This window comes from Magnolia sinica, chromosome 4, assembly GCF_029962835.1.
Source record: "Magnolia sinica isolate HGM2019 chromosome 4, MsV1, whole genome shotgun sequence".
NCBI classification, from domain to species: Eukaryota; Viridiplantae; Streptophyta; class Magnoliopsida; order Magnoliales; family Magnoliaceae; genus Magnolia; species Magnolia sinica.
In genome coordinates this window covers 84296879-84319145 of record NC_080576.1, presented here as the reverse complement: position 1 = coordinate 84319145, position 22267 = coordinate 84296879, and the positions used below count along the sequence as shown (strand labels likewise).

The following is a 22267-nucleotide window of genomic DNA, read 5'->3' as shown; positions in this document are numbered from 1 at the left end:
GGCGATTTAAACATGTCGGCATGAATGATTTAAAAACGAGTAAACATCGATGTTTAGAAGGGTCATGGAGTCCATCCCAAGTCAGTTAAGGTGAAACCATACATGAATGGTAAACCCCATGGTCAAGCACCACAACCAAAACCTCCATGTTAAGGGCTTACTCACGTCACAACCAATCTAGTTACACCCCAAGCACAGACTCTCCTTTACTAGGACTTCCCATGGAGAGATCTTAGCAGTATGTGTGTCATAGCAACATATCTTGCAATATGAAAGGGAAATAAGGAATGACACATGTATTCCTATCGATATATAACAACTGAATTTATATGACATTAAATGACTAGATTATTCACTTAAGCAGTTCAGAGAAAATTAAGAATCTAAACAATAGTAAGCATGAGAATTATCATGTTTAAATAGATAAATCAAGTGAATACAGTTTATTTCCACACACAATTTATCATTAGTCTAGCTAGCCATGTACTCTAATAAAGCTACTATTGCTGGTCTAGTTAAGGGTGGAAAGCTTAAGGGGAAAGAATCATCACCAGTCAATTCGTAGAATGCTCCTGCGGGCAAGTTTCCTTGGGGAGTTGGTGCACTTACACCACCCACGTGACTCCCTGCAATTTATTTATAATAAATAATGAGTCACCAATTTGATCAGATAAGAATAGGTGGAGGGTAGGAAGACCCTGGACCGAGGTTGTCTTAGGCTGTACTCAAGGCAATCAAACTCACTAAGCATAAACCCTTATTTTTAATTAAACTGGGTCCAGTCAGGGCCCACTTGATCACTAGATCAGCCTCATCCTTCTCCTTAGATCCTTAGGACGGGTTCATCATGTAACATACATGTATACATTGCATACGTAGCACATAGCATATATATACATATACATATATATATATATATATATATATATATATATATATACATATACATATATATATATATATATATGCATACCTTATATATCCGAGGTATGTATCCATGGCATATAATGTATACACCACATACATAACATCTCATGTGGTATATATGTACACACTGTATACAGTACATATGCATCACACAATGTATCCCTATATCTGTTATGTATATGATATTGCAACCTACAGTACGTACGTACATATATATATATGTGTATTATACATGTATCACACGAGTTCTGTGTGGACGGTGTGGATGTGTGTCCAGGCACACCACATTCAGACCCCGGGACGGTCTGTATCCAGCGTGCACAAAAGAGGGTCCCACACATGTAGGACTCACTATGCAGATACGAATACAGGTGCGCTCCTTCACACTTGTGACATGGGTTCCGAATCCGAACGGTTCATAAGATGTGGAATCCCAAGAAACCCTAGGAGGTAAATTTTCATCTTGATCTAAGATTCTGGTGGGCCATAGCAAAGATAAATGCACTTTCAAGGGAAGAAACTGTTTGCATTAATCATGGCCCACCCAAGTTTTGGTTCAACGTAAAAATGGGAACCAGGAGGTTTTATGAGGTTTTGCTCCAAGTGGACCATTCAGATTTTCCAGATTCATCAGCCATGGGGAGATCTCGAAATTTTGCAGTGGCGTACATGAACTGACATATCTTCACTCCCTGGTGCATGCATGCACGGCCAATTTACTTCACGTGTGGGTCCTGCGTAAACATGGGTGTCAAATCCGAACGGTCCATAAGATGTAGAATCCCAAAAAACCTCAGGGCGTGAGTTTTCACCATGATCCAAGATTCTGGTGGGCCATAGCAAGAATAATTTCAATTTAAAGGAAGAAACTGTTTTCATTCCTTGTGGCCCACCGAAGTTTCGGTTTAAAGTAAAATTTGAAACCAAGGGGTTTTATGAGGTGCTGCTTCATGTGGACCATTCGGATTTCCCAGACTCATCATAGCTGATGAGATCTCAACTTTTTATAATCCGTTTACGTGAACTGATTGGTAGAGGAGCATTCGGCGTCCTCTGTTTCAACGTTCTGGCGCGCACACACCACTTATGCACTTCACGGGTTGGTCCCATGTGATTGGTGGGCCCCAACCCTGCTGGGTGGCATGGATGGATGCACACGGTATGCGGGACCCACCTCTTAGGATACATCACGTGAATGTATACGGACATGTGCAATATGGCAGCCCACGTTAGCTGTCAATCGACTAGCGGTGGGTTTTTTTAGGGACGTCCAGCCCAGGGATCTTTGCAATGCCCTTGATGGACGGTTGGGGTGGATCCTGACCTCAGGGTGGGTCCATGACCAGTGCAAGCCATCAGTACATTGGTGGGGCCTACAGTCAGCATAGGGCCCCTGGTTAGTGCAGCCCACTATCATTTTGGGTGAGGCCCACCTGCATTTATGAAGGGCCCACCAACTCTTTACGTGGAGGCAGGCTCCTCGTTGGAGCTGTCTCCTCGCCAGGCTCTGCTGCAGCTGGATTCTTAGGACCTACTCATGTCCTAACCGTTCATACGGTGTGGCCCACTGAGACTGTCTGATGGTGCGCCCATCTGCTGCGTATAGTTCACCGAAAAAGGAGCCTATGTGACTCCATGCACTTCCTTCAGCAAGGCCGACTGAGCCACGTTTCCAGCCGCATGAAGGTCCGTTTACGGCCTAGTTTGGGGTCATCTTCCTAGCCATGGATTGGCATGGTGTCGACCCATCTTCCTGCCGTCGGAGCTGAGTCAGGTAGCCTTCATGCAGGGCCATGTTTGGCCATCATTTTAGCTCAGAACACTGGCCATTGTTTGACCCATATTCAGCTTAAAACAGAGCTTCAGTTGGGTTGGTTTTCAGTCCAAATCCCAGCCATTGTTTAGCCTGACTTCTTAGTTCGGAAGGCAGCCATTGATTGGCTTGTCTCCAACACAAAGCAGAGCTTCACACTACTCGACCTTAGCTTGGCATACGGTCACCATTTAGGTCCGTTCCCTAACTAAAACCCAACCATTTCTCGATCGGTTTCAGCTCCCGAATAGGGCTGTTGCATGGCCCATTTGCAACACGTGCTACTAGCTCCAAACAGAGCTTTGGTTTGGCTTCGATCCCAGTCATTGTTTGGCTGGATCTCAGCCCGAAATAAAGGTCTCTGGTTGGGTCGGATTTCAGCCCGGAACAGGGCCATTTGTTGGCTCAGTCCTAGCCCAAAACAGGGACCCACTGACACCACTTCCTCAGACTGTCCCACGGCCATTAATTAGCTCGATCTCGGTCTGAGACTGGGTCGTCTTCCACTCTCTCTCTCAGTCGGATTTCAGCCATTATTTGGCTGATCTCAGACCTGAGTTACAGCCACCATTTGTTTCCAGGTGAACATTACCTACCACTAGCTAATGCTACAGAGTAAAAAAAATGAGAAGCGACTAGAGGAGGGGCTATCAAGAAATGAGAAACGAGCAAAAGGAAAATGTTTTCCCCTGGAACAGTTACAACCTATCTCACCTGGGTCGGTTCCCCTGTTTCTCCTTTTTCTTCTTCCCTCACTCACTCTCTTTCTTAACTTGACTCGACCGGACTGCACTGACTCGACTCAACCTGCATGGGTCGGGTCGACGCAGTGCGACACCAGGTTTGTCTCTCTCACCTTCTCACACTCTCAGCTCCCAACTCTCTGTTTCTCCTACACTCTCTTTCTCTTTTTCTTGGCGTAGATTTTAAGGGCTATAGTGCCCTCCTTTTATAGCCAATGAGAGAGGGATGGACAGTTGTGATCGTCCTCACCGTTGACGGCCGAGCTTTGCCCTTCCCAAAGAGGAAGTCGGCTTCTCTCTCCCTCTTTTCACAGGCCCTCGGTCGGTCTATTTTTGGCATGGATTGGACGGTGGCGTTCAATCTCCTTCGTCCGTTTACAAATGATCAAACGGCTATACCGTTTTGATCGTGTGGGTCCCATGAAAGATTTGAACGGTTTATAATGCTCGAAAAATGGTTGTGGTGGCCCACTTACAGGCTTGAAGTGGGTCGGTTTAAAACAGAGAGAGAAAGGGCGGAAGATATTTACGAAATGCTCGGTCAGAGCTAGTTTGACCGAGCATTGGGTTTAGTACACCTCGTACCCAAGCACCCTTTGTGTACATGCATTGTGTAGGGGTCCGCTGAAATGTGATTACCATGATCTACTCCGTTCATTTGCATTAGGGAACAGTACCCAGGGATCCTGGTTCACTTTGGGTTGATAGTGAGTCCTGGGTGGCCCGTTACATATATCCTTGGGCCATCATTGGCCCATAGGTCGTGATCCACCGATCAAGTGGGCCTGACAAACTTTTTCAACGGTTAATATAGGGTATTAGTTATGATGAAAGCTTCGTTTGTAGCTAACGAATTCTAAAGTGTTAGTGACAAGTGTGTTGCACCAGAATTAACTAGCATAATGGCTTCAACTTTGAGTGTTCGAGTGGTCTCACCTTCCTAATTGTCGTAGGGAGTATTCTTGCTCCTTGAGACCCTGATGGATGGCTCTAATGTCGATGGGAATCCCCATCCTGCGTATGTCAAGTTCACGTTTTAGTTAACCCAAGTAATTTTTAGTTTAGTGTGGGTTTAAAAGGTAACACCCGTGTATTAAAGGTACGGGGTGTTACAGTCTACCCTCCTAAAAAAAAATTTCACCCTCGAAATTACCTAAGGTGTGTTACTGAATAGGTGAGGGTACTTTTCCTTAACTTCCGCTTCTCGTTCCCATGTTGCTTCTTCCTCCCCATGATGTGACCAAAGAACCTTGACTAGAGGTATAGTCTTTGTAAGTAGGACCTGCTCCTTGTGGTCTAAGATACGGATGGGTTCCTCTGTGTAGGAGGCATCATCTGTCAGCTCAATCTGCTCCCAACTAACGATATGCGATTCGTCTAGTGTATACTTCTTCAGCATGGATATGTGGAAGACATTGTGAATACTGGCCAGTGCAGTTGGCAGTGCAAGGCGGTATGCTACGGCTCCCACACGATCTAAGATATCGAAAGGCCCGATGAAACGTGGTGCTAGCTTCCCTTTCTGACCGAACCTCATCAGACCCTTCATAAGTCACACCTTCAGAAATACGTGGTCGCCGACTGTAAACCCAGGTCGTGACGTCGGTTATCCGCATAGCTCTTCTGTCTACTCTGGGCGGTGCGCAGACATTTTCTGACCACGTCAATGACCTGAGTAGTAGCCTGAACCAACTCCGGACCCAACAAGCTTCTTTCTCCTATTTTTGCCCAACATTGAGGGGCTCAGCAAGGGCGACCATAAAGAGCTTCATACGGTGCCATGCCTATGCTGGACTGGAAACTGTTGTTGTATGCAAACTCTGCCAGTGCCAGGTGGTCGTCCCAGTTGCCCTGAAAGTCTAGGATGCATGCTCTCAGCATATCTTCTAAGATCTGGTTCACCCGCTCAGTCTGCCCATTTGTCTGAGGGTGAAACGCCGTACTGAACTTGAGTTCCATGCCCAATTCTTCCTGCAGTCTCTTCCAGAAGGCAGAAGCAAAATCTAAAGTCTCGATCTGAAATAATTTCCTGCAGAACCCCGTATGAACGCACGACTTCCCGAACGCATAACTTTGCCAAGCTTTCAGTGGAGTCTGTCGTGCGGATCGGGAGGAATCTGGCGGCCTTGGTGAACCGATCAACAATGACCCAGATTGAGTCCTGTTTCCTCTGTGTCCTAGGAAGACCAGATATAAAGTCCATCGAAATGCTATCCCACTTCCATTCTGCCAAGGGTAGTGGCCGAAGGAGGCCAGCAGGTTTGCGATGCTCGGCTTTGATCTTCTGGCACACCATGCATCTGGCCACAAAGTTGGCGATGTCCCTCTTCATATTGCTCCACCAGTACTACCTTTTTACATCATTGTACATTTTCGTGCTTCCTGGGTGGATGGCTAACTTGGAATGGTGGGCTTCCTTCATTACTTCTTTCCTTAATTCGGCGTCGTTTGGAACGCATACTCGTCCCTGATATCGAAGACCACCATCATCGCCAACCCTCCAGTCAGGCATCACTTCCTTCTTGTACTTTCCTTTCATTTTGATGAGCCATTCATCCTAGTCTTGTATGGAGATCATGTGTCGGACCAGGGTTGGCTCTGCAGTCAACAGAGCTACGTAGTCATCAGGTTCGTCGAGGGTGAGTTGGATTTCGAAGTCCTGTACAAATTTCATCATTTCCCACTCCTTGATCATCAAGGTGGTTACCAGCTCGTGCTTCTTCTTCCGACTCAGAGCATCGGCCACAGAGTTTGCCTTGCCGGGGTGGTATGAGATTTCGAAGTGGAAATCTTCAAGAATCTCCATCCACCGACGCTGACGCATGTTCAAGTCCCTCTGCGTGAATATGTATTTCAGACTCTTATGATCGCAGAATAAATGAAAATATTCTCCGTATAGGTAATGCCTCCATATTTTTAAGGCAAATACCACGGCCGCCAACTCCAGGTCATGAGTTGGGTAGTTCTCTTCGTGCTTCTTCAACTGACAAGAGGTGTAAGCGATTACTTTGTCGTTCTGCATGAGAACGCAACCAAGGCCCAACTTTGAGGCATCGCTGTATACCACGAACTTCTCTCCTTCTTGTGGGAGAGTGAGCACCGACGCAGAAGGTAATCTCATTTTCAATTCTTGGAACGCTGCCTCTGCATTTTCATCCCATGTGAACCGGGCATTCTTCTTCGTCAGTTGCGTGAGCGGTCGCGCGGTTATGGAGAATTCCTTAATAAAGTGTCGGTAGTACCCGGCCATGCCCAAGAAACTCCGAACCTTGGTCACTGTAGTGGGCTGTTCCCACTTAGATACTGCTTCCACCTTAGCTGGATCGACCGCTATTCCTTCTACTTTTACTACATGCCCTAAGAATTTCACTTCCCGTTCCCAGAACTCGCATTTGGACAACTTAGCATACAGTTGGTTATCCTTTAGCGTACTTAAGATCGTACGCAGATGCTGTTCATGCTCCTCTTGGCTCTTGGAATAGACCAAGATGTCATCAATGAACACGATCACGAACCGGTCTAGGTAAGGCATGAAGACTCGGTTCATGAGGTCCATAAAAACTGCTGGAGCATTTGTGAGACCAAAAGACATAACCAGGAACTCGTAGTGCCCGTAACGAGTTCTGAAGGCCGTCTTCGGGATGTCCTCGTCCCTGATCCTCAGCTGGTGATATCCTGACCGCAAGTCTATTTTGGAGAAGTACTTGGCGTCTTTCAACTGATCAAATAGATCATCGATACGTGGTAGGGGATATCTGTTCTTGATTGTTACATCGTTCAGTCTCCTGTAATCTATACAGAGACGCATCGATCCATCCTTTTTCTTAACAAAGAGGACCGGTGCTCCCCAGGGAGAAACACTGGGACGGATAAAGCCTTGAGCGAGTAGCTCATCAATCTGACTCCTCAACTCTTCCATCTCGCAAGGTGGCATGTGAAATGGAGGGAGTGATATAGGAGCAGTCCCTGGCTTGAGGTCGATGCAAAAGTCTATCGCTCTTTTAGGGGGTAGCTCGGGTATTTCTTGGAATACTTCAAGAAACTCTCGGACTATTAGTATTCGACTAATGGTGACTTTTGCTGACTCGGCTTCCTCTAGAGCCTGCAAGCTCTCGAACTCTCGGCATCTGCCCCCTCCTTTCACGATGAAGGAGGCACGCCCTAGGATGGATATTGTCATTATTTTGTTGTGACAATCCATGATTGCACGCACCAACGTGAGCCAGTCCATCCCGAGGATGATGTCAAACTGCTTGATCGGCATGATAATTAGGTCTACCATAACCTCGCGACTTGCGAGTGTGATGGGACATGCTCTACACATTTTATCAATTTCTACAAATTTACCCATAGGGGATGCTATAACTAAGGGGGCATGCATTCGAGTTGTGTTCAGTTCTAATCTAGATGCAATAGCAGAATCAATGAAAGATAGAGTTACACCAGAATCAAATAAAGTGAGTACAGGGGCACCGTTAATGTGGGTGGTACCATCAATGGTCTGGAGGGGGTCCTGTTCTGCCTCTGTGGGGGCGACAGCATATACTCACACAGGGGGAGCCCTCGGCTGATGTGGGGGCCCCTGTCTGGGCTATTGAGGCCTGGGCGATGCCCTTGCTGCTGTCTGGTTCTGTAGTGGTTGGTGCATCCAGGGCTGAATACCCTGATCTCTCATCCGCTGGAAGCAAGCCTGGGTGGTATGGTTCACCTTTCCACAGTAACCACAGCCTCCGCCAGGGGAAAAAGGCAGCGCTCATGCGACCAGTGGTCTAGGTCTTCCTACAGGGACAGGTGGGGTAGGAGGAGGCTGTCTCAGTCGGAATGGGGCATCCCGAGTTAGTAAGCGGGAGCGGATGGTGCGCTCAAAGTCTTTTTCTACCCTCATTGCTTTATCTACCAATTCCGGGAAGTCTCCGAAATCCCAGGTGCATAGACGGGACTGTATCCCAGGCTTCAGCCCTTCCTTGAACTTCTCCAGTTTGTATTCCTTGTCCTCGAAGGCCTTCGGCATGTATCGTGATAGCTCATCGAACTTCGCCTCGTAGTGGGGGACCGTCATATTTCCCTGTTCCAACTTCAGGAATTGTGCGATCTTCGTGCTCCGGCATGAACGTGGGAAATACTTCTCCAAGAACTTTGCCCTGAAGCCGGCCCAAGTGCATGCATAACCAGCTGGCACCCCTCTCTGCACGCTGCTCCACCAGTTCTCGGCCTCTCCCTCGAGCAGGTATACGGCTAAGGTGACCCTCTGAGAGTCAGTACACTCTAAAGGCCCCATCATCTTGGCGATTCGCGACAGCCAGTGCTCAGCCTGAACCGGGTCGGGTGCCACCCCAAAAGTCGGTGGACGGAGCCTTAAGAAATGCTCGAATATGTCGGCGCCTCGTACCTCCATATCACGTGACACTCCCCCATGACTTTGCAGGGTTTCCATCATTAAAGTGTGTAAGTCTTATTGTTGCTGCATGAAGGCAGCCTGCTGCTGCTGCATAGTTGCCGCCATCTGTGCGAAAGCTGCAGCTCCCATCGGTGTGTCCTCGTATATGTTGGCTGGTGGTTCGGCTGATGGTGTTCGTCGCCCAAAGTATGGTGAGGGCAGCCCTAATGCAAAGATCTGAGGAGAGGGAGAGTCTCCTACACCTTCCGACCTTATGTCCCCATCCGCCATTCCAGGTGGAAGGCCTGGTGTATAAACAGGGCTGCGCTCCCTTCCGTGCTCGGTTGATGGAATGGGGTGGACGTCGACCGTGTGGGCCCGACGTGATCGCATCGTTGGTGGCATGGTCTCCTGTGAGATCAGATTTCGTGGTTCAGGAATAGATGGGTAAAGAACAACTCCTAACTAGTATGAAATATTACAAGGGGGAGAATTTAGTAGTTGCATGGTGAGGGAGTTCCTTATTCAGTCAACACTTGTGGTTTGGATTTTCCAAAAGAGCTAAGGTTTTTGTTTCTAAGTTCAGATGACTAACTTATCATTTCTTAAGAAGTTCTAAGTTGTTCCTGAGGGGGCCTAAGTATTCTGTTTCTATGTTCATTCATCCTAACTAAATTTTTTTTATCTAAGTTAATCCTTTAAGGTTTGTAAGCTGGTCCCATAGCCAGGCTGTCTCATACTCCGCTTTGATACCAACTTATAATGCCCCGATTTTCGAGACCCGAGTATATCACTCATTTGTTGAAAACCCAGGTGTTAACTGAAAAGCATAAGGATAATCAAATCCAAATCAAAGTGCGATTAACAGAACCAAGCGTAGTATAGATAAAACCCAAGCAATAATAATATCATGGGCCACTCAGCTGGGGCCCATATACAAAACTTTAATTCTCAAAATGAACTGAAATGTTAATAAACAAATAGGCTACTGATTCAATCCAAAATAATCAGCTGCCTCCTGGTACGGTTCCTCATTGTAAGCTTCCTCCTCGGCCACCGTCGCCTCCGGCTCCTCCGCGACTCCCTTTGTCCCTATGTCCTCTGTGCGGTTGAATATTGATGAATGAGTGGCCAACTCAGTGTGATCTCCCGCTATGATTACACACCGCCGCCCTAAACAAGGAATAACATAAAAGCATATAGATAATCTTAAACAGTAGATGCAGTCTTTTTAAATGCATGAATGTATGATGTAATCGTTGGCCCCGGTAAAACATCCAGACGGCTTACGTCCCGGGAAAAACATCCGGACGGACATTAGGGTCGTCACCCAGGGATAAGACTGGTCATCAGCGCAACATTCAGCGTAATCACAGGGCATGATAATCCAAGTCAATATCATCATCGAATGACTGGTCATAAGCGCAACATTCAGCGTAATCACAGGGCAGAGTGATCCAAGTCATCGAAATATGCCATGTATGCATGACTTGTCAGCCCATTATTAGTCCATTTGCAACTAGCCAATTTAAATAAGCTCATGGTCACTACAGGGAGCACATGGCCTAGCGTAGGCCGACGGCTTGGGCATAGTGTCCCATTACCACCATCCCCGACCCATGAGACTACCGTCTTAGGGTGTGTGTAGCACCTACTAACATGTGGTCAACCAATTCAACATAAGGGGATACCACCAATGCCGACAAGGGGAGAACGGTTGAAATTACCAAAAGTGGAGATTTAAACATGTCGGCATGAATGATTTAAAAATGAGTAAACATCGATGTTTAGAAGGGTCATGGAGTCCATCCCAAGTCAGTTAAGGTGAAACCACACATGAATGGTAAACCCCATGGTCAAGCACCACAACCAAAACCTCCATGTTAGGGGCTTACTCACGTCACAACCAATCTAGTTACACCCCAAGCACGGACTCTCCTTTACTAGGACTTCCCATGGAGAGATTTTAGCAGTATGTGTGTCATAGCAACATATCTTACAATATGAAAGGGAAATAAGGAATGACACATGTATTCCTATCGATATATAACAACTGAATTTATATGACATTAAACGACTAGATTATTCACTTAAGCAGTTTAGAGAAAATCAAGAATTTAAACAATAGTAAGCATGAGAATTATCATGTTTAAACAGATAAATCAAGTGAATACAGTTTATTTCCATACACAATTTATCATTAGTCTAGCTAGCCATGTACTCTAATAAAGCTACTATTTCTGGTCTAGTTAAGGGTGGAAAGCTTAAGGGGAAAGAATCATCACCAGTCAATTCGTAGAATGCTCCTGGGGGCAAGTTTCCTTGGGGAGATGGTGCACTTACACCACCCACGTGACTCCCTGCAATTTATTTATAATAAATAATGAGTCACCAATTTGATCAGATAAGAATAGGTGGAGGGTAGGAAGACCCTGGACCGAGGTTATCTTAGGCTGTACGCAAGGCAATCAAACTCACTAAGCATAAACCCTTATTTTTAATTAAACTGGGTCTAGTCAAGGCCCACTTGATCACTAGATCAGCCTCATCCTTCTCCTTAGATCCTTAGGACGTGTTCATCACGTAATATACATGTATACATTACATACGTAGCACATAGCATATATATACATATATATATATATATGCATACCTTATATATCCGAGGTATGTATCCATGGCATATAATGTATACACCACATACATAACATCTCACGTGGTATACATGTACACACTGTATACAGTACATATGCATCACACAATGTATCCCTATATCCGTTATGTATATGATATTGCAACCTACAATATGTACGTACATATATATGTGTATTATACATGTATCACACGAGTTCTGTGTGGACGGTGTGGATGTGTGTCCAGGCACACCACATTCAGACCCCGGGACGGTCTGTATCCAGCGTGCACAAAAGTGGGTCCCACACATGTAGGACTCACTATGCAGATATGAATACAGGTGCGCTCCTTCACACTTGTGACATGGGTTCCGAATCCGAACGGTCCATAAGATGTGGAATCCCAAGAAACCCTAGGAGGTAAATTTTCATCCTGATCTAAGATTCTGGTGGGCCATAGCAAAGATAAATGCACTTTCAAGGGAAGAAACTGTTTGCATTAATCATGGCCCACCCAAGTTTTGGTTCAACGTAAAAATGGGAACCAGGGGGTTTTATGAGGTTCGCTCCAAGTGGACCATTCAGATTTTCCAGATTCATCAGCCATTGGGAGATGTCGAAATTTTGCAGTGGCGTACGTGAACTGACATATCTTCACTCCCTGGTGCATGCATGCACAGCCAATTTACTTCACGTGTGGGTCATGTGTAAACATGGGTGTCAAATCCGAACGGTCCATAAGATGTAGAATCCCAAGAAACCTTAGGGCGTGAGTTTTCACCATGACCCAAGATTCTGGTGGGCCATAGCAAGAATAATTTCAATTTAAAGGAAGAAACTGTTTTCATTCCTTATGGCCCACCGAAGTTTTGGTTTAAAGTAAAATTTGAAACCAAGGTGTTTTATGAGGTGCTGCTTCATGTGGACCATTCGAATTTCCCAGACTCATCATAGCTGATGAGATCTCAACTTTTTACAATCCGTTTACGTGAACTGATTGGCAGAGGAGCGTTCGGCGTCCTCTATTTCAACGTTCTAGCGCACACACACCACTTATGCACTTCACGGGTGGGTCCCATGTGATTGGTGGGCCCCAACCCTGCTGGGTGGCATGGATGGATGCACACGGTATGCGGGACCCACCTCTTAGGATACATCACGTGAATGTATACGGACATGTGCAATATGGCAGCCCACGTTAGCTGCTAATCGACCAGCGGTGGGCTTTTTGAGGGACGTCCAGCCCAGGGATCTTTGCAATGCCCTTGATGGACGGTTGGGGTGGATCCTGACCTCAGGGTGGGTCCATGACCAGTGCAAGCCATCAGTACATTGGTGGGGCCTACAGTCAGCATAGGGCTCCTGGTTGGTGCAGCCCACTGTCATTTTGGGTGAGGCCCACCTGCATTTATGAAGGGCCCACCAACTCTTTACGTGGAGGCAGGCTCCTCGTTGGAGCTGTCTCCTCGCCAGGCTCTGCTGCAGCTCAATTCTTGGGACCCATTCATGTCCCAACCGTTCATACAGTGTGGCCCACTGAGACTGTCTGATGGTGTGCCCATCTGCTGCGTACAGTTCACCGAAAAAGGAGCCTACGTGACTCCATGCACTTCCTTCAGCAAGGCTGACTGAGGCACGTTTCCAGTCGCATGAAGGTTTGTTTGCGGCCTAGTTCGGGGTCATCTTCCCAGCCATAGATTGGCATGGTGTCGACCCATCTTCCTGCCGTCGGAGCTAAGTCAGGTAGCCTTCTTGCAGGGCCATGTTTGGCCATCGTTTTAGCTCAGAACACTGGCCATTGTTTGACCCATATTCAGCTTAAAACAGAGCTTCAGTTGGGTTGGTTTTCAGTCCAAATCCCAGCCATTGTTTAGCCCGACTTCTTAGTTCGGAAGGCAGCCATTGATTGGCTTGTCTCCAACACAAAGCAGAGCTTCACACTACTCGACCTTAGCCTGGCATACGGTCACCATTTAGGTCCGTTCCCTAACTGAAACCCAACCATTTCTCGGTCGGTTTCAGCTCCCGAACAGGGCCGTTACATGGCCCATTTGCAACACGTGCTACTAGCTCCAAACAGAGCTTTGGTTTGGCTTCGATCCCAGTCATTGTTTGGCTGGATCTCAGCCCGAAATAAAGGTCTCTGGTTGGGTCAGATTTTAGCCCGGAACAGGGCCATTTGTTGGCTGCTCAGTCCTGCGATCCGTCCTTTTTCTTAACAAAGAGGACTGGTGCTCACTCTCCCACAAGAAGGAGAGAAGTTCGTGGTATGCAGCGATGCCTCGAAGTTGGGCCTTGGTTGCGTTCTCATGCAGAACGACAAAGTAATCGCTTACGCCTCTCTTCAGTTGAAGAAGCACGAAGAGAACTACCTGACTCATGACCTGGAGTTGGCGGCCGTGGTGTTTGCGTTAAAAATATGGAGGCATTACCTATACGGAGAAGATTTTCATTTATTCTGCGATCACAAGAGTCTAAAATACATATTCACGTAGAGGGACTTGAACATGCGTCAGCGTCGGTGGATGGAGATTCATAAAGATTTCCACTTCGAAATCTCATACCACCCCGGCAAGGCAAACTCCGTGGTCAATGCTCTGAGTTGGAACAAGAAGCACGAGCTGGTAGCCACCTTGATGATCAAGGAGTGGGAAATGATGAAATTTGTACAGGACTTCGAAATCCAACTCACCCTCGACGAACCTGATGACTACGTAGCTCTGTTGACTGCAGAGCCAACCCTGGTCCGACACATGATCTCCATACAAGACCAGGATGAATGGCTTATCAAAATGAAAGGAAGGTGCAAGAAGGAAGTGATGCCTGACTAGAGGGCTGGCGATGACGGTGGTCTTCGATATCAGGGACGAGTATGCGTTCCAAACGACGCCGAATTAAGGAAAGAAGTAATGAAGGAAGCCCACCATTCCAAGTTAGCCATCCACCCAGGAAGCACGAAAATGTACAATGATGTAAAAAGGCAGTACTGGTGGAGCAATATGAAGAGGGACATCGCCGACTTTGTGGCCAGATGCATGGTGTGCCAGAAGATCAAAGTCGAGCATCGAAAACCTGTTGGCCTCCTTCAGCCACTACCCTTGGCAGAATGGAAGTGGGATAGCATTTCGATGGACTTTATATCTGGTCTTCCTAGGACACAGAGGAAACACGACTCAATCTGGGTCATTGTTGATCGGTTGACCAAGGCCGCCAGATTCCTCCCGATCCGCACGACAGACTCCACTGAAAGCTTGGCAAAGTTATACGTTCGGGAAGTCGTGCGTTCATACGGGGTTCTGCAGGAAATTATTTCAGATCGAGACTTTAGATTTTGCTTCTGCCTTCTGGAAGAGACTGCAGGAAGAATTGGGCATGGAACTCAAGTTCAGTACGGCGTTTCACCCTCAGACAAATGGGCAGACTGAGCGGGTGAACCAGATCTTAGAAGATATGCTGAGAGCATGCGTCCTAGACTTTCAGGGCAACTGGGACGACCACCTGGCACTGGCAGAGTTCGCATACAACAACAGTTTCCAGTCCAGCATAGGCATGGCACCGTATGAAGCTCTTTATGGTCGCCCTACGACAATCAGGAAGGTGAGACCACTCGAACACTCAAAGTTGAAGTCATTATGTTAGTTAATTCTGGTGCAACACACTTGTCACTAACACTTTAGAATTCGTTAGCTACAAACGAAGCTTTCATCATAACTAATACCCTATATTAACCGTTGAAAAAGTTTGTCAGGCCCACCTGATCGGTGGATCACGACCTATGGGCCAATGATGGCCCAAGGATATATGTAACGGGCCACCCAAGACTCACTATCAACCCAAAGTGAACCAGGATCCCTGGGTACTGTTCCCCAATGTAAATGAACGGAGTAGATCATGGTAATCACATTTTAGCGGACCCGTACATAGTGCATGTACACAAAGGGTGCTTGGGTACGAGGTGTACTAAACCCAATGCTCGGTCAAACTAGCTCTGACCGAGCATTTCGCAAATATCTTCCGCCCTTTCTCTCTCTATTTCAAACCGGCCCACTTCAAGCCTGTAAGTGGGCCACCACAACCATTTTTCGAGCATTATAAACCGTTTAAATCTTTCATAGGACCTACACGATCAAAATGGTATAGCCGTTTGATCATTTGTAAACGGATGAAGGAGATTGAACGCCACCGTCCAATCCATGCCAAAAACAGACCGACCGAGGGCCTATGAAAAGAGGGAGAGAGAAGCCGACTTCCTCTTTGGGAAGGGCAAAGCTCGGCCGTCCACGGTGAGGACGATCACAACCGTCCATCCCTCTCTCACTGGCTATAAAAGGAGGGCACTGTAGCCCTTAAAATCTACGCCAAGAGAAAGAGAAAGAGAGTGTAGGAGAAACAGAGAGTTGGGAGCTGAGAGTGTGAGAAGGTGAGAGAGACAAACCTGGTGCCGCACTGTGTCGACCTGACCCATGCAAGTAGAGTCGAGTCAGTGTAGTCCGGTCGAGTCAAGTTAAGAAAGAGAGTGAGTGAGGGAAGAAGAAAAAGGAGAAACAGGGGAACCAACCTAGGTGAGATAGGGTGTAACTGTTTCGGGGGAAAACATTTTCCTTTTGCTCGTTTCTCATTTCTTGATAGCCCCTCCTCTAGTCGCTTCTCATTTTTTTTTACTCTGTAGCATTAGCTAGTGGTAGGTAATGTTCACCTGGAAACAAATGGTGGCTGTAACTCGGGTCTAAGATCAGCCAAATAATGGTTGAAATCTGACCGAGAGAGAGAGTGGAAGACAACCCAGTCTTAGACCGAGATCGAGCCAATCAATGGCCGTGGGACGGTCTGAGGAAGTGGTGTCGGTGGGTCCCTGTTTTGGGCTAGGACTGAGCCAACAGATGGCCCTGTTCCGGGCTGAAATCCGACCCAACCAGAGACCTCTATTTCGGGCTGAGATCCAGCCAAACAATGACTGGGATTGAAGCCAAACCAAAGCTCTGTTTGGAGCTAGTAGCACGTGTTGCAAATGGGCCATGCAACAGCCCTGTTCGGGAGTTGAAACCGACCGAGAAATGGTTGGGTTTCAGTTAGGGAACGGACCTAAATGGTGACCGTATGCCAGGCTAAGGTCGAGTAGTGTGAAGCTCTGCTTTGTGTTGGAGACAAGCCAATCAATGGCTGCCTTCCGAACTAAGAAGTCGGGCTAAACAATGGCTGGGATTTGGATTGAAAACTAACCCAACTGAAGCTCTATTTTAAGCTGAATATGGGTCAAACAATGGCCAGTGTTCTGAGCTAAAACGATTGCCAAACATGGCCCTGCATGAAGGCTACCTGACTCAGCTCCGACGGCAGGAAGATGGGTCGACACCATGCCAATCCATGGTTGGGAAGATGACCCCGAACTAGGCTGCAAACGGACCTTCATGCGGCTGGAAACATGCCTCAGTCGGCCTTGCTGAAGGAAGTGCATGGAGTCGCGTAGGCTCCTTTTTCGGTGAACTGTACGCAGCAGATGGGCGCACCATCAGACAGTCTCAGTGGGCCACACCATATGAATGGTTGGGACATGAATGGGTCCCAGGAATCGAGCTACAGCAGAGCCTGGCGAGGAGACAGCTCCAACGAGGAGCCTGCCTCCACGTAAAGAGTTGGTGGGCCCTGCATAAATGCAGGTGGGCCTCACCCAAAATGATAGTGGGCTGCACCAACCAGGGGCCCTATGCTGACTGTAGGCCCCACCAATGTACTGATGGCTTGCACTGGTCATGGACCCACCCTGAGGTCAGGATCCACCCCAACCGTCCATCAAGGGCATTATAAAGATCCATGGGCTGGACGTCCCTCAAAAAGCCCACCACTGGTCGATTGACAGCTAACGTGGGCTGCCATATTGCACATGTCAGTATACATTCACGTGATGTATCCTAAGAGGTGGGTCCCTCATACCGTGTGCATCCATCCATGCCACCCAGCAGGATTGGGGCCCACCAATCACATGGGACCCACCCGTGAAGTGCATAAGTGGTGTGTGTGCGCCAGAACGTTGAAACAGAGGACGTCGAACGCTCCTCTGCGAATCAGTTCACGTAAACGGATTGTAAAAAGTTGAGATCTCATCAGCTTATGATGAGTCTGGGAAATCCGAATGGTCCACATGAAGCAGCACCTCATAAAACCCCTTGGTTTCAAATTTTACTTTAAACCGAAACTTCGGTGGGCCACAAGGAATGAAAATAGTTTCTTCCTTTAAATTGAAATTATTCTTGCTATGGCCCACCAGAATCTTGGGTCATGGTGAAAACTCACGCCCTAAGGTTTCTTGGGATTCTACATCTTATGGACCGTTCGGATTTGACACCCATGTTTACGCAGGACCCACACGTGAAGTAAATTGGCTATGCATGCATGCACCAGGGAGTGAAGATATGTCAGTTCACGTACGTCACTGCAAAATTTCGAGATCTCCCCATGGCTGATGAATCTAGAAAATCTGAATGGTCCACTTGGAGCAAAACCTCATAAAACCCCCTGGTTCCCATTTTTACGTTGAACCAAAACTTGGGTGGGCCATTATTAATGCAAACAGTTTCTTCCCTTGAAAGTGCATTTATCTTTGCTATGGCCCACCAGAATCTTAGATCAGGATGAAAATTTACCTCCTAGGGTTTCTTGGGATTCCACATCTTATGGACCGTTCGGATTCAGAACCCATGTCACAAGTGTGAAGGAGCGCACCTGTATTCGTATCTGCATAGTGAGTCCTACATGTGTGGGACCCACTTTTGTGCACGTTGGATACAGACCGTCCCAGGGTCTGAATGTGGTGTGCCTGGACACACATCCACATCGTCCACACAGAACTCATGTGATACATGTATAATACACATATATATGTACGTACGTATTGTAGGTTGCAATATCATATACATAACGGATATAGGGATACATTGTGTGATGCATATGTACTGTATACAGTGTGTACATGTATGCCACGTGAGATGTTATGTATGTGGTGTATACATTATATTCCATGGATACATACCCCGGATATATAAGGTATGCATATATATATATATGTATATATATATGCTATGTGCTACGTATGTAATGTATACATGTATATTACGTGATGAACACGTCCTAAGGATCTAAGGAGAAGGATGAGGCTGATCTAGTGATCAAGTGGGCCCTGACTGGACCCAGTTTAATTAAAAACAAGGGTTTATGCTTAGTGAGTTTGATTGCCTTGAGTACAGCCTAAGACAACGTCGGTCCAGGGTCTTCCTACCCTCCACCTATTCTTATCTAATCAAATTGGTGACTCATTATTTATTATAAATAAATTATAGGGAGTCACGTGGGTGGTGTAAGTGCACCACCTCCCCAAGGAAACTTGCCCCCAGGAGCATTCTACGAATTGACTGGTGATGATTCTTTCCCCTTAAGCTTTCCACCCTTAACTAGACCAGAAATAGTAGCTTTATTAGAGTACATGGCTAGCTAGACTAATGATTAATTGTGTGTGGAAATAAATTGTATTCACTTGATTTATCTATTTAAACATGATAATTCTCATGCTTACTATTGTTTAGATTCTTGATTTTCTCTGAACTGCTTAAGTGAATAATCTAGTCCTTTAATGTCATATAAATTCAGTTGTTATATATCGATAGGAATACATGTGTCATTCCTTATTTCCCTTTCATATTGCAAGATATGTTGCTATGACACACATACTGCTAAAATCTCTCCATGGGAAGTCCTAGTAAAGGAGAGTCCGTGCTTGGGGTGTAACTAGATTGGTTGTGACGTGAGTAAGCCCCTAACATGGAGGTTTTGGTTGTGGTGCTTGACCATGGGGTTTACCATTCATGTGTGGTTTCACCTTAACTGACTTGGGATGGACTCCATGACCCTTCTAAACACCGATGTTTACTCATTTTTAAATCATTCATGCCGACATGTTTAAATCACCACTTTTGGTAATTTCAACCGTTCACCCCTTGTCGGCATTGGTGGTATCCCCTTATGTTGAATTGATTGACCACATGTTAGTAGGTGCTACACACACCCTAAGATGGTAGTCTCATGGGCCGGGGATGGTGGTAATGGGACACTATGCCCGAGCCGTTGGCCTACGCTGGGCCATGTGCTCCCCGTAGTGACCATGAGCTTATTTAAATTGGTTGTTTGCAAATGGACTAATAATGGGCTGACAAGTCATGCATACATGGCATATTTCGATGACTTAGATCACTCTGCCCTGTGATTATGCTGAATGTTGCGCTTATGACCAGTCATTCGATGATGATATTGACTTGGATTATCATGCCCTGCGATTACGCTGAATGTTGCGCTGATGACCAGTCTTATCCCTGGGTGACGACCCAAATGTCCGTCCGGATGTTTTTCCCGGGACATAGGCCGTCTGGATGTTTTACCTGGGCCGACGATTGTATTCATACATTCATGCATTTAAAAAGACTGCATCTGCTGTGTTTTGGATTATCTGTATGCTTTTATGCTATTCCTTGTTTAGGGTGGCAGCGTGTAATCTTACCGAGAGATCACATTGAGTTGGCCACTCATTCATCAATATTCAACCGTACAGAGGACATAGGGACAGAGGGAGTGGCGGAGGAGCCAGAGGCGATGGAGGCCCAGGAGGAAGCTTACAATGAGGAACCGTACCAGGAGGCAGCTGCTTATTTTGGATTGAATCAGTAGCCTATTTGTTTATTAACATTTTAGTTCATTTTGAGAATTAAAGTTTTGTATATGGGCCCCAGCTGAGCAGCCCATGATATTATTATTGCTTGGGTGTTATCTATACTACGCTTGGTTCCGTTAATCGCACTTTGATTTGGATTTGATTATCCTTATGCTTATCAGTTAACACTTGGGTTTTCAAGAAATGAGTGATATACTCGGGTCTCGAAAACCGGGGCGTTACAAAAACTATTCTAAAAATGATAAAACTTTTCAATCCTTAAAACTTAAAAGCAACCATATCAACTAAAAAATTAGAATCGTAATCCTTTAGCTGAGAAAATTGTTGATTTACTTAAGGAGCTGTTAAAATCTAACTCAATGGGTCTATCTTATATCAACTACAAAAATAAGAAGACCAATTATACTCCTAAACCCAAGACTATAATGAAATGGGTTCCTAAAGTTACTTGCTTGGTTTCCCACACCACTTTCAAAGCTTTAAGTCATTCAAAGTGGTACCTAGACAGTGGTTGCTCCAGACACATGACAGGTGACAAAGGTCTATTCACCAATCTTAAAGACATAACTGATGGTTCAGTCACATTCGGTGATGGTAGCAACTGCAGGATTGTTGGCCAAGGTACGATCTAACTTTTTAACCTCCCTTTATTTGAGAATATTTTATATGTAGAAGGGTTAAAACATAACTTATTAAGAATTTCTTAAATAAGTGATAAGAATCATAGCGTAAAATTTACCAAGCTAGGGTGCGAAATTTTAAATAAAAATGGTTCTATAATATTAACTGGTCACAGAACTTCTGAAAACTACTACATAGTAAGTGATTCTAGCTCATCTAATCTATCGTGTTACATGGTCCATATCGATGAGACTGAGTTATGGAATAAATACCTCAGACATGTACTCTACTGCAACTTGTATAGATTGATCAAAAGAGAGTTAGTAAGAGGCTTACCCAAATTACAGAAAATAGATAAAATATGTGGCGAATGCCAGATTGGCAAGCAAACTAGGAGCTCTTACAAAAAGGTGGACTCCAATGCCACATCTAAACCGCTCGAACTCTACCTCATGGATCTTATTGGACCAACTAGAACGGAGAGTCGAGGTGGCAAGAAGTACATAGTGGTAATTGTTGATGAATTTACCAGATATAATTGGGTAGTCTTCTTAAAATATAAATCAGAAACTCTCAATGAAGTAAAAAGGGTACTTAGACGTATCCAAACTGAAAAAGAGTCTCAAGTCTGTAAGATCCATAGTGATCATGGATCAAAATTTGAAAATAGCGGTTTTAAGAAGCTTTGCAGTGATCAGGGAATATCACATGAATTCTCTGCGCCCAAAACTCAACAATAAAATGGTATAATAGAGAAAAAAATAGAGTGCTTCAAGAAATGACAAATGTAATGTTAGACAGTATGAAGCTCCCTAAAAATCTTTGGGCTGAAACTATAAATATTGCGTGTTATATAATTAACCATGTTTATACTAGAAAATAAAATTGTAAAATAGCTTATGAAATGTGGTTTGATAAGAAGCCTGTTGTCAAATACTTTCGAGTTTTTGGTAGCAAGTGCTACATTTTACGGGACCGAAAAAATCTGGGTAAGTTTGACACCAAAAGTGATGAAGGAATATTTTTAAGGTATGCTCTAAATAGTCAAGCGTATCGGGTTCTTAATAAGAGGACCGGTGTTATTCAAGAGTCTATTAATGTGGTTATTAACGATCACTTGAATACACATGTTTCAAGTTCAGAAAATGATGAAGTACTTCAAATTGATAAACCAGATAATTCATCAAGTCAAAATAACTCTGAACTGAGGACTATTAAAGATCATCCAACTAATCAGATTCTTAAAAAACCTCTCACTAGTGTGCACACTTGTAGACAACTAGAAGATATGTGTAATTACATGTGCTTTACATCTCAGATAGAATTGGCTAACGTAAAAGAAGCTCTTACTGACAAAAACTGGATAGTTGCGATGCAAGAAGAGCTTAATCAATTTGTTAGAAATGATGTTTGGTTCTTAGTTTCAAGACCTAAAGA

At 45.5% G+C, this 22267-nt stretch overlaps 2 protein-coding genes across 2 annotated transcripts; both read right to left on the bottom strand.

The window, feature by feature from the left end:
- Positions 1-4636: 4636 nt before the first annotated feature.
- On the bottom strand, positions 4637-5032 carry LOC131244201 (uncharacterized). Its single transcript, XM_058243845.1, has one exon. It carries the CDS (start codon positions 5030-5032, stop codon positions 4637-4639), a length of 396 nt encoding a protein of 131 aa, XP_058099828.1.
- A 3204-nt stretch (positions 5033-8236) lies between these two features.
- On the bottom strand, positions 8237-8917 carry LOC131244199 (uncharacterized). The gene has a single exon (XM_058243844.1). It carries the CDS (start codon positions 8915-8917, stop codon positions 8237-8239), a length of 681 nt encoding a protein of 226 aa, XP_058099827.1.
- Positions 8918-22267: the final 13350 nt, after the last annotated feature.

Excerpts from the sequence above, each read along its gene's own strand:
- LOC131244199 (XM_058243844.1), bottom strand. The coding sequence starts at position 8,917 with ATGGAAACCCTGCAAAGTCATGGGGGAGTGTCACGTGATATGGAGGTA.
- LOC131244201 (XM_058243845.1), bottom strand. The coding sequence starts at position 5,032 with ATGAAGGGTCTGATGAGGTTCGGTCAGAAAGGGAAGCTAGCACCACGT.